At 45.4% G+C, this 12,629-nt stretch overlaps 1 protein-coding gene across 1 annotated transcript in view; it reads right to left on the bottom strand.

The window, feature by feature from the left end:
* ATP6V0A2 (ATPase H+ transporting V0 subunit a2) overlaps positions 1–9,013 on the bottom strand; it is a 36,086-nt gene extending 27,073 nt beyond the window's left edge. The window contains exons 1-3 of the mRNA XM_065889275.1: positions 8,897–9,013; positions 3,538–3,616; positions 1,456–1,553 (exon numbers count right to left, since the gene is read on the bottom strand). Of these exons, the coding sequence (XP_065745347.1) occupies positions 1,456–1,553; positions 3,538–3,616; positions 8,897–9,013 (294 nt within the window). The remainder of the gene's footprint in view (positions 1–1,455; positions 1,554–3,537; positions 3,617–8,896) is intronic.
* Positions 9,014–12,629: the final 3,616 nt, after the last annotated feature.

Raw genomic sequence — 12,629 nt, 5'->3', positions numbered from 1 at the left:
CCTTTTATTCGCAACACAGAAAAATTTTAGGTAATCTTTCCCAAACATATTATTCCTGGTCTCTAGCTTAAGAGTTTCTATGCAGCTTCACTTAACACAATTAATTAAGCATAAAGATACTTGAGAACAAATCTTCTTTAACAATTAGTTATATACCAAGCATCCTTAACAATCCTTAAGTATTAAAATGATAGAAGCAGAAATCTGTAAAACAACCCACGGTATTCAGACAAATCACCTGACACGCTACATTCAGTACTTGTGTTCTGCCTTATATAGACGATAAGCAGCCGGTAATCACTACATGTGTAATTACATCAAAAGCAACACACCAGACAGGCCAAACCAGATGACTGCTCTCATCTGACTGTACAGTTCTCTCTAGAGTCCATTCATACACCAACTGTTAAATGACATCCTCCCAGAAAAACAAACAGAGCAGCCAGCAATGGAACGGTCCTAATTATACAGTACCAATTGTTTTAGAAGAGCTGTGAAGGGCTCTAGTCTATTTCCCAGTGTGATGAATTATCAGATGACTAGAGCAAAACCTCAGGAGATAATTCATGGGGGGAAAGGGGGGATGCTAATGTACAAGCCTGTGCTCTCACGGTGGTGGGGGACTCCAGAAGAAGGAATCTCATTTGCTGCCCCTGGGGAACCACCTGGCACCTTCACACGAGCTTCTGAAAGTTAGAGGGGGAAGGGTCAGGGTGAACTGGGGAGAATGCGAAGGGCACAGGCCTGAAGCCTCCATGACTTGCAGCAGGAGAGGCTTGCTAAGGCCTGCACAGGCCCGGAGGTCACATCACATGAGCCCAGATCTCACAACCTAACTCTTGTTAGTCTCTGTTCCATACCACCTGTCTTACATTTTTTTTTTCTAATATATATATTTTTTTAATTTATTGTTATTTTTGGCTGCGTTGGGTCTTCACTGCTGCGCACGGGCTTTCTCTAGTTGCAGCGAGCGGGGGCTACTCTTCGTTGCTGTGCGCAGGCTTCTCATGGTGGTTTCCCTTGTTGTGCAGCACAAGCCCTAGGCGCGCGGGCTTCAGTAGCTGTGGCTCGGAGGCTCTAGAGCACAGGCTCAGTAGTTGTGGCACACGGGCTCTACAGCGCAGGCTCAGTAGTTGTGGCGCAGGGCTTAGTTGCTCCACAGCATGTGGGATCTTCCCGGACCAGGGCTTGAACCCGTGTCCCCTGCATTGGCAGGTGGATTCTTAACCACTGCACCACCAGGGAAGCCCTGTCTTACATTTTAAAAGAAAACCGAATTCCAGTTAAAATTTATCACATATAACCTGTCACTGAGAATTAACCATAATACGGTCTTTTGCTTTTCATTCCACGGTTTTGAGAAGAAAGGCAGAAAAGCACAAGACAATATAAAGTAAGTGAATAAGCAGTCTCTGAGGTTAGTGACCTAAAACTGCTTCTTCAGAAACCAGTTACCTGCATTTCAAGCACTTGTTTCAGGGGTGGTGCAGGAGGACTGGTCTCTCCCTCAGGGAGGGGAATATCAGCTCTATTAATTTCCTGCACCAAATATGCTGTGGAAATAAAAGTTAAACAAATTAGACTCAAAAACTTACTACAGCACATTTCAGTGAGAACATTTTACATCCCAACCTTTCCCAGGTCATCTAAAAACTAATGTCTAAATGCATAAAATCTTGCCTGTCCCAACTGACTGACAGGATGCCTTTTGCAGCCTTGTTTCCAAAGATCTGCAAAACAATGCTGCCTAGAGAGATCAGCGTGCAGTGACAAAACAAACAGTAACCTGGATACACATTTTCTGAAATTCCCCACGTCCTTCATTTCTAAAACTCTAGTTAAAGAACTTTGGAGTCACAGTTGCCTCTGCACCTGTATAGGAAGCAGAAGGTTAAGGACACACTTGGAAGTGCAGGAATAATCCAATGATGGACCTATAATCGTCCCCACCAGAGACGTCAGTGCAACCTCCCTGCAGACACCATTAGGAGGAAATACACATCCATCAGGAAAAACACATCCTCTATCAGTCTCCTCTATAAGGAGGAGACCACAGGACAGAAAGTCAGGTTCTCCTGAGTCCCCAGTTAGCCGTGATGTTTTAACTTAGAGCAACTTACACTGCCTTCTCTACTTACATTAAAAACTAGATTCATGAAACTAATAATGAACCAGCCAAAAAAAACTTAATTTCTTTAGTTTACATTTTCAATTCCATGAAGCGTTCTTTTCCTTAGGATAAAAGTCATAATACCTGGTAAAGTCATTACCAGATATAATATTTTGGAGAAATGTTAACTAGTTATTTTATTAGAAAGAGAAAGAAAAAGAGAAAGAAAGAAAGGAAGGAAGGAAGAAAGGGAGAAAGGGAAGGAGGAAGGGAGAAGGGAGGAAGAAAAGCGATGATGTCTTACCCATAAGATAGCAAAGGAAGCACTGGGTTTAACAGCTTTCTGGAAATGGATGTAAATTTTTTTAACCTATTTTTTATACCTAAATTTACTTGAGAGTTCATTTTCTTTTTAAGTCTGCATTCTTTTTGAAATAGTCTAAGCTACAGGAAGTCCTGGACAAGTCTAATGTGTTGTCACTCCTGCCCCGCCTTTGAAAACTCATTCCAAATATACGACCTGTCCAATGACTTATATATATGGCAAGGATGGGGATGTGGTATCACCCTACCCTACATGATCCACACAAATAACTGGGACCTCAAACAATATGCAGACGACTAGACTTCAGATGACTAACAGGTTTCTTTCGATCTTAAAAATCCCCAATTAAAAAATATAAAATCCACAATAATTAACTGCTATTAGAAATCATTCCAAAAGTCATCTTCTCTCCCCTCCTCAACACTCTCACTTCCAGGTTTTTCTGTTCATCCCTCTAAAAACAAATTTGGTACTTTAGACAATTACTGGCATCGTTCCCCCCTCTCTATTTCAGTCAGAATTTCAAGGTTTGAATTGATAAAGACTATTTTATTTTAGGCTAAGATTTAGTTAAAGGTTTTACGGCTGAGTTTTAATGGTTAACAGTCAGAGAACGCTGATCTCTGCAAAGGAAGCCCTGAAAAAAAGGAAATTATAACCAATGTATCTGCCATTTCCTACCTCCCCTGTTCTCTGATATAATTTTAAGTAATCTATTAATGTGTATACAATGTTTTTAAGTTATAATAGATTACAAGGGATTGGTAAATAAATTATAGCACATTAATACCATAAAATACTATGCAACCATTATAAACAATGATGAGTCAATCTGTTTATTGACATGAAAAGATGTTAAAGTACCATCAAATGAGAAACAAAGCTAATAACAAAATAACCTGACCATTATGTATGTAAATCCTTACTTTTATAGATGAACAGTAAAAAATTATATAAACCTACATAATAGTGAATACATGAATGGTGAGAATATGGATGACTTCTTTTTTCCTTTCTACTTGTCTAGATTTTCTAATTTTTCTAAAGTGAACAAGGTTTACTTATATAACAATAATTATTTAAGTTATTAAAATAAACTTACCCAATATTCGCTCCAGTTCTTCACACCTCTTCACCTCACCAACAAATTTTCTTTGGAAAGAACTTACATTCTGGTTCAGCTGAGAAAAAGATGAAAATTTTGCTTTGAATTTTCTACAATTTAAAAATAAACTTGATTTTATAAATAAAATATGATAGTCAAGGGTTTGGGGGGAAGCACATCCTTGTATACTACTGAATAGGAGTATAAACTGACACACCTTTTCTGGAAAGCGATTTGGCAACTGTCACCAAAAAAAAAAGCCTGAAAAGTATCCTCTGGCCCAGAAATACCCCCTGAAGAAATTCAACCTAAAGGAACAAACTATGGATACGGACCAAAATGTATCTAAAAGAGCATCCACCTCAGGGATAGAGAAAAAATGCGTAACAGTGGAAAACTGGTTAAAGAAATCACAGTCTACATCCACACTGGGGAACACTACTCAGCAGTAAAAAGGAACAAACTGACAAAACAACAGCACAGAGGATGTTCAGAAACATGATGTAAATGAAAGACACAGAAGACCACATATTGTGTGACTCCATTTCTATGAAATGTCCAAGAAAGGAAAACCTAGAGGCAGAAAGTAGGTTAGTGATTGCCTGGGTCTTGGGGTAGGGAGGGGGATGACCTGTAAATGAGCATAAGGGACCTTATTGGGATGACGTGACGGCCTAAAACTGGATTGTGGCAATGGACGTGCTACTCAGAAAATTTTCTAAAAACCAATGAATTGTACACTTGAAATGGGAGAATTTTATGATATACATCAATAAAGTTGGATAAAAATTATGGTTCGGTAATATAACTGATTACTATGCACTTATTAAAAAGTATGTTTTAAATGATGAGGTATTTGATTATATTAAGAAATTATTATTAAAATTTTTAGGTATGATAATGGTATTGTGGTTATGATTTTTTTAGGGTCCTTACCTTTTAGAGATACTTATTGAAATATTTATGAGTGAAATTATACAACTGGGATTTGCTTCAAAATGATCTTGTCTGATGGGTGGGGTTTTGGGGGGTTTTTTTGGACCACACGGCTTTTGAGATCTTAGTTCCCCAACCAGGGATCAAACCCGGACCCAGCAGTGAAAGCGCCGAGTCCTAACCACTGGACCGCCAGGGAAGTCCCACCATTGGTTTATAATATGGGTCCACAGTTCACTGTTCCCATATACTCTCCCTTTTACTTAACATCTTATCAGGACTTCCCTGGTGGTGCAGTGGTTAAGAATCCTCCTGCCAATGCAGGGGACACAGGTTTGAGCCCTGGTCCGGCAAGATCCCGCATGCAGCGGAGCAACTAAACCCACGAGCCACAACTACTGAGCCTGCATTCTAGAGCCCACGAGCCACAACTACTGAGCCCCTGTGCCACAACTACTGAAGCCCGCGCACCTAGAGCCCGTGCTCCGCAACAAGAGAAGCCACCGTGATAAGAAGCCCGCACACCGCAACAAAGAGTAGCCCCTGCTCGCCACAACTAGAGAAAGCCCGTGCGCAGCAACGAAGACCCAACACAGCCAAAAATAAATAAATTTATTAAAACAAAAACATCTTACCATATAAAGCTTAAAACCATAAAAAAATTGTAAAACAATATTTAATAAAATGAGGAAATTAGTCATGCATGATTTGTGTGTGAAAAAAGACTAAAGATATTATCAGTGTGGCTCCAATTATCTAAAAATACCTATGTACATACATTTTAAAATATTACTAGAGGGATTCCCTGGTGGCGCAGTGATTAAGAATCCGCCTGCCAATGCAGGGGACACGGGTTCAAGCCCCGGTCCGGGAAGATCCCACATGCTGCGGAGCAACTAAGCCCGTGCGCCACAACTACTGAGCCTGTGCCCTAGAGCCTCCGAGCCACAGCTACTGAAGCCTGCGCGCCTAGAGCCCATGCTCCGCAACAAGAGAAGCCACCGCAATGAGAAACCCGCGCAGAGCAACAAAGACCCAACGCAGCCAAAAATAAATAAATTTATTTTTAAAAATTAATAATAATATTAGAAAAATAATGTTTGATTGGACAATATGAACCAAAAAGGTAAAGTGTTTGTTTCTAGGTAATGGGATCATGGAAATTAGTATCTCATGCTTCCCAAATTTCCCACAATGGACGTATATTACTTTCACAATTTTTTAAATTACAGTAATCATTCATGTTGAAAGGCATTTGGGGCAAGAATTTTACCTTCACTCCGTGCAGCATTATACTGGGCACTCTCAAAAAGGAGAATTAGAAACAGCTTGGCATGAAGCTGCTTGAACAACCTGAGAATGTCTATCCCAAAGGCTTGGTTCTTGTTCAGTTTTTGGAAATTTTTTTTAAAGAGTTAACCAGAAGAAAAAAATTTGAATTTCACTTGTTTGTCACATTCGCATTCATTTCTGGAAGTCATATTAATCCAAAGTAGTAACCACTTTCGAGTCCTAATGATTCAGACACAATCTATCTCAATAGAACTAAGAATGAGCAGAGGAAGCTACCCATCAAAAGCTGTCTATTAATGACATGACTTCTCAGTTTCACTGTCTTTTTCATCAATATCAAACACTAACTCAAATTGGACCCTATGGTTCCACATATAGAATCTTCAGGAAGAGGCAAATTTCTGTGGCAACAACACACACGATTGGATCTGACATCCACCGTCACCATCTTACACAGTACGTTAACTGTTTTTTTCTGTTGCATGGTTTCTTTTATAAAATTTTGCTTCTATTTTCTTTTTAGGGAGGCAACAGCACCTTTAATTCCAGGCTAACGCTATAAAGTACATTTTTATTTATTTATTTATTTATTTTTGGCTGTGTTGGGTCTTTGTTGCTGTATGCAGGTTTTCTCTAGTTGCCGCGAGCGGGGGCTACTCTCTGTTGCGGTGCGCGGGCTTCCCATCGCGGTGGCTTCTCTTGTTGCGGAGCACAGGCTCTAGGCGCGCGGGCTTCAGTATTGCAGCACGCGGGCTCAGTAGTTGTTGCTCGCAGGCTCTAGAGCGCAGGCTCAGTAGTTGTGGCGCACGGGCTTAGTTGCTCCGCGGCATGTGGGATCTTCCCAGACCACGGATCGAACCTGTGCCCCCTGCACTGGCAGGCGGATTCTCATCCACTGCGCCACCAGGGAAGCCCTATGAAGTACATTTTAATGCAGATTCGTTTTAACACTAACATTTAACCTAGAAAAACCAGCAGAGGCTGCCTGGTGCTGTTGTGACTGGTATGCACGCCACCCATCTTCCCACTCCAGCAGCTAATGGACAAAAGGTGAACGCTGTCCTCAAATTCCAGACCCTTAGAAAAGAGAGATGGACTTGCCCTTCACTGAGTCCTACTGGTGAGTTGAATAACCTTTCTTTTCCAGGTCTTCTCTTTGGCTGTCACTACAGAAACCCTTGCCCTGCCTCCTCTCCCTTAGAAGGATCACTAAAAGGAAAGGCGGAAACTCTCCAGCCTGTGCAAATCAGAAAAGACGGACGTCAGGGATCCCACCTGGTGAGCGCAAAGTCAGGAAGAAATTCCAGAAGAGCAGAAGTGTCAGGTGACAGAGCTTTCTGCACTAGCACCGGTGCTGCTTGACAGTCATCCCAAAGACAGACAGACAGACACACACACACACACCCCTGAGCTCCGAAAACCTAGCATCACACAAAGAAGAGCTCATTTTAACACGGCAGCTTTATTTTACTTCTGGAAAAAGATGAACTGCACTTTCTTTTTCTTTCCCCAATTTTCAGTTTAAAAGAATCCCAAGTGTCCCCTACTACCTAATGTAATGGCACTCAATGAAACTTGCACCTTTGCGGTAATTAGGGTGTTTGTTCAAACCTCTCAGATTTAAGCTTGATTTAAGCCTCTTGGCCTGAGTACTAACAGGATGGAAGAAATCTACCTGTTATAAAGAAGGAAGCCCATTTCTCTCACAACTGTTTCCTGAATCTTTCGGGTGCTACGAAGTCACAGCTCAGCACAGCAGCACCTGCCAGCGAAGTGGGCACCGCGTGCTGAAGCCCAAATGGCTCCAGGAACCAGGAAGAGCTGGGCCTTCTCTGCAGCCTCACCTCCCACTCAGGAGTTTCTCTCTGACCTGGCAGTTGCCTTGTGAGGCCAACCCAGGGATCAACGACACCAGATCTTAGGTACGGGTGGTTCCCTCTTGAAACTAAGGAGCCCTCAGAAAGACGAAGGGAAACCAGAGGAGATGAAAGCTGGGTCCCAGGAAATAAAATGTTCATCCAAGTGAATTCCAGTTCAATTAGCAAAGGTCCTGCTTCATAATCTCCCTTTCACACTGCTCTTTTCCTTCAGGGCACTTATCACAGTTCATAATCAGTGTGTCTCTCCTACATTGTGAGCAACAAAAACACAGGGACTTTGTCCACCCTGCTCACCCCTGAGTCCCCAGCACCAAACTCAGTGTCTGCGACAGAGCAAGCACTCAATGAAAGCTTGTTCATTCATTCCACAAAGGCATACTAGTGTCCACAAAGTCAGGGACTGTACTCAGGAATCAGGAATAAACAGGGCAGGCAAGGCCATTACCCCACACCCCGGGGGGGCTGACAGTCCACGGTGGAGACAAACAATAAATAAACAGATATATAAACAAGGGTTTATTACTACTTGCTGGGAAGACAGGTCTCATTCAACAAATTCTGACTGCACTCCAACTCCTTCCTAGGCAGTGCTGTGTACATCATCAGGTATCGGTGACCAAAAACGACAAAAATCCCGCCCCTCAGGAGCTTACGCCAAATTCATTCCCAGTTCAGGCTCCTGGCTCTTCCAGTTCCCTCCACCTGGGACCTTGTTCCCCCACATCTTCCCAGCGCCGGCTCCTGCCCATTCAGGTCTCAGCCCAAGAACACTTCCTCAGAGAGACCTCTCTGACCACCCCCAACTGAGGCACTATCTCATCCCCCCGTTTTATTTTCTGTATAGCAAACATATTCCTGTTTACGTATTCATTTGCTTAATATTTCTCACGTTCCCCCTGCCCCGTAAGTTCCAGAAGGGCTCCAAGAGGCCTTATCAGATTTGTTCTCCCGCTTAGCCCAGTGCCTGGCCCAGAGTCGGTGCTCCGAAGCATCAGATGGCACGACCCGAGTGGACGAAGACGACGCGGAGCGTTCCTAACTAACCCGGCCTGGGCGGCCGCGGACCAAACATTCGGCGACCCTCGGCTCGGGCCCCGCTCTGCGGAAGTTCTGGCCGGAAAGTGGACCTCAGCTTCCCCGTATGGTAAATGGGCGCCCAGGCGCCCACGGAAAGGAGGCCCGAGCGAAAGCCTCGATGCGGGAGTTCCGCGGGCAGGTGCGGCCCGCATCTCCCGGGCGACACTCACGTCTCGAAACTGGACCAGGCCCTTCTCGCCCAGGGCGCTGAGGCACTCGTAGGCCGTGCCGGACTGCAAGAAGAGCTGCGCCAGGCACATGGTCTCGCTCCGGAACAGGGACCCCATGGCTGGCCGGCCCGCGCCCCCGCGGGGCCCGAAGGGCGGCAACGGCTCCGGGCCGCGCGGGCCCGCACGGTCAGCTGGGGCGGCCCGGAGCTCGGGCTTCTCCTGCGGCCTGGCCGTAGCCCCGCACCATGGGACTCCGGTCTGCACCAACCAGCCCCGGTCCCGCCGCCGCGGACGCCGCTCCAGGCGCAGCCAGAGCCGCCCTCGAGGCCCCGCCCCCTGGCTACAGCCGGTTCCGGTTCCGCCCCCCCCCCCCTCCGCGCTCTTGCCCCCACCACCACCACCCACCCCGCCGGCCGAGCAATGGCGCCCGGAGTTGCGGACGACGGCAGCGCAGGCTGCGGGGCCAAACGGCGCAAACCCGGCGGCATCGCGGGGGGTCACGGAACCTGTCCGGACTCCGACCAAAAGCTGCCACTCGCTCCGCTGTTCACAGCTTTTTAAAAGGAGTTTTACTGAGTTTACGTGCCATAAAGTTCACCGGACTAGAGTATACAATTTTGTGATATTTAGTAAAGTTACAAAGTTGTGCAGCCATCGTCACGATCAATTTTAGAATATTTCCATCAACCCCAGAAGGATTCCTCCTGCTCGGCTGCAGTCAATCCCCTTCCCGTCCCCAAGCTCCGGGCAATCGCTAAACAACTTCTTCTCCATAGATCTGCCTGTTAGGATATTTCCTATCAACAGAATTACACCCTGTGCGGTGTTTGCAGCTAGCTCCAGCCGCTGGCTTTTCTCTGGGGTCCTGGCCTGTGTGCGGACCAGAAAGCAGGGTCTGATGCCAGGCTGCTCTTGCCTTATACGCTCCTGCACACAGCAGCTACAGAGATCTCTGGCAGGACGAAAATGGCATGTGAACCTACTGAAAATCCTCTGGCTTCTCCCACCGCGTTCGGAGTAAAATCCAAACTTTTCACTACGGCCAGCAAGACCCCAGCGGGTCTGGCCTCTGATTTCTACAAGCCCTGGTCTCCACCTGCCTGCCCTGGGCTCCCTTTGCTCCCCTACTCCTTCTTTCTTTCTCTTTCCAGGTGGGTGCACTTGAACTTGCTGACCCTTCCCCTGTCTCTGCCTAGAATACCCTTCTCCCAGACCTCAAAATTAGCTCCTACAAGTCTCAGCTCAAATGTCCCTGCCTCTGAGGGGCTGTTCCTGACCAGTAGCGGGAGTAGCCCTACCACCCCACTCCACCACAGTCCTGTTTTATTTTCTTCATAGCACCTACCACTGTCTGACATTATCTTCCTTTATTGCGGGTTTTCTCCCACTGGAAATGTAAACTCTGGACAAAACAAGTTGCCTGCCATTTCAGTAAACAGAGGATGTTGCAGCCATCAAGCCCTCAGCCACTGCAGCTGCCCCCAGTCGTTCACCCTGCGGGGATTCAGAATGGAGAGAAACAGGATACTGACCCTACATAGTTAAGATGCATGTCAAAGGAAAAATTTCCATGACCCCAGACTCTTGCATCTTCCCATACATAGAAAAGCACTAAAATCCTTAATTTGTGATGACTGTTTTTTTATGATTAGCAGTAATCTTTTGACGTTCAACTACTTGTTTTTTTTTAAACAGAAACTCCTGGCTCTTCCTTTACCTCTTCCAAACAGCTCCTCAGCTGAGAGGCTGCCTTCCAGAGCTGTAGTCCTCAGTAAGATCCCCGAATAAAACAGAATTCTCGGGACTTCCCTGGTGGCGCAGTGGTTGCGAGTCCACCTGCCGATGCAGGGGACACGGGCTCGTGCCCCGATCCGGGAAGATCCCACATGCCGTGGAGCGGCTGGGCCCGTGAGCCATGGCCGCTAAGCCTGCGCGTCCGAAGCCTGTGCCTGCAACCGGACAGGCCACAACAGTGAGAGAGGCCCGCGTACGGCAAAAAAAATAAAATAAAACTCTCAACTTTCAGATTGTAGGTTTTTTTGTTTTTTTTCAGTCAACAGCTCCACTGGACGAGGGGCACTGTCTTGGTATCTCCAGTGCCCAGCACAGTAGCCACTCAATAAATACTTCCCAAATGCATATATGAATGTATAAGCTTAGAAAAGGCAAAACCATATAGTATGCTCCCCCCACCTCCACCCCGTTCTACTGCCAGAGTTTTTCCCTTCTTGCGTACAAAATCACCCTAACAAAGCCCACAAAATCAGGCTAAATTACCTGTCATTTGGAAATTTTAAGTTAACTTTCCAGAGCTAGTTATACTAACTGCCATAGAAAGACTTTCTGAATCTCTGCAATGAGTCAGTTGGGTATTTCGTTTTCTTTGACAAAAAAAGACAATTTCAACTCCTAGTGGGTGTAATCACCTCAACCCACAGAGATCCACATCAAAGAAAGAGGCAGAGGGGGGAGAAATCCAGTGTTTCCACGGTGCGATACAAACAGTGGTACTTGGGGGGAGGGATTTCTTATGTCATTTGTTACATGTTTAATATGAATTAGGAAAAAATAGAACTAGATTTGTAGATTTAGAGGGGAAGGAAGATTTGAAACTCCTCTGGGCAAGAATGCTGAGCGAAGATGCAACAGCCAGGAATTCCCTAGAGGTCCAGTGGTTGGGAATCTGCACTTTCACTGCCGAGGGCCTGGGTTCAATCCCTTGTTGGGGAACTAGGATCCCACAAGCCGCACGGTGCGGCCCCGAGAAAAACAAACAAAATGCAACAACACAACGTAGGTAGCATCGGGATGTCAGGAGGCACTCAAAATTCAATCAAGCAGAGTGAGTGGGAAGAGACCCGCTTTTCAAAATTCAGTTTATCCACGGTGCACAAAGTCCATGTGAAACGATGACTACGTTTATCTGGCCCACAAAGAAACCTCACTGGACGTGGCCGTGTGGCCGCTCTTGGGCTGTGGTGGGAGACGTCCGTTCTGCTTCCCTGCTTCCCTCCCCCCCGCTGCCTCGTGCTGTCTGTCCCCCAGGGGGCCCCAAGAGGAATTTCTCTCAACTAGGAAAAACTGTCCTTCCTTGAAAGCCAGCTTGTTTTTTAATCGATGGGCCCCATGATTCCTATAGCTAATCATATTTTGGTTTTTTGGCAAACTGAACATTACATGAGGGACCTGCCTTTGCTAAATGCAAGGTCTTTGGCGTACTGTCTCGGGGGCTTGTGTTCTCTCCTAGTTCTGTTTACTTACCTAGTCATGTCCCCCTCCTGCAGCCACCCCCCATCTTGCCTCATCCATTTTCTTAGACTTTTGCACTAATATACACTTTTAAAGGCTTTAATGCATTCTTAATCCTGTCTTTGGAACAGTGGGAACTAACCGGATCAACATAAATATATTAAAAATTAAAAGACTGACTCTCTATGGTGCAAATAACATTTGGACCAAAACTCCTATGACTTTCATCATTTGTGAAAAAACTAAAGTTCCTAATAACGTTTATTGACTCGGTTGACCCTCTCCTGCATTTTGCTCAGTCTGGTATAGCGGTGAGGACGCCCGTTCTGCATTGCTTTGAACGTCTGGCTAGCTGTATATGTGAAGTAAATTTGCAGAGCACCTAACAAAATCTTCTATAAAAATAAAACATTTATTAAGATTTTATAGAGAGGCACACGGGAGGACAACAAACCCCTGAAGTAAAAGCTGATGATCTGTAAGA

The sequence above is a fragment of the Phocoena phocoena genome, chromosome 13 (assembly GCF_963924675.1).
Source record: "Phocoena phocoena chromosome 13, mPhoPho1.1, whole genome shotgun sequence".
Taxonomy (NCBI): domain Eukaryota; kingdom Metazoa; phylum Chordata; class Mammalia; order Artiodactyla; family Phocoenidae; genus Phocoena; species Phocoena phocoena.
Note: the sequence above shows the minus strand (reverse complement) of the source record. Positions and strands in the feature narration are given on the sequence as shown.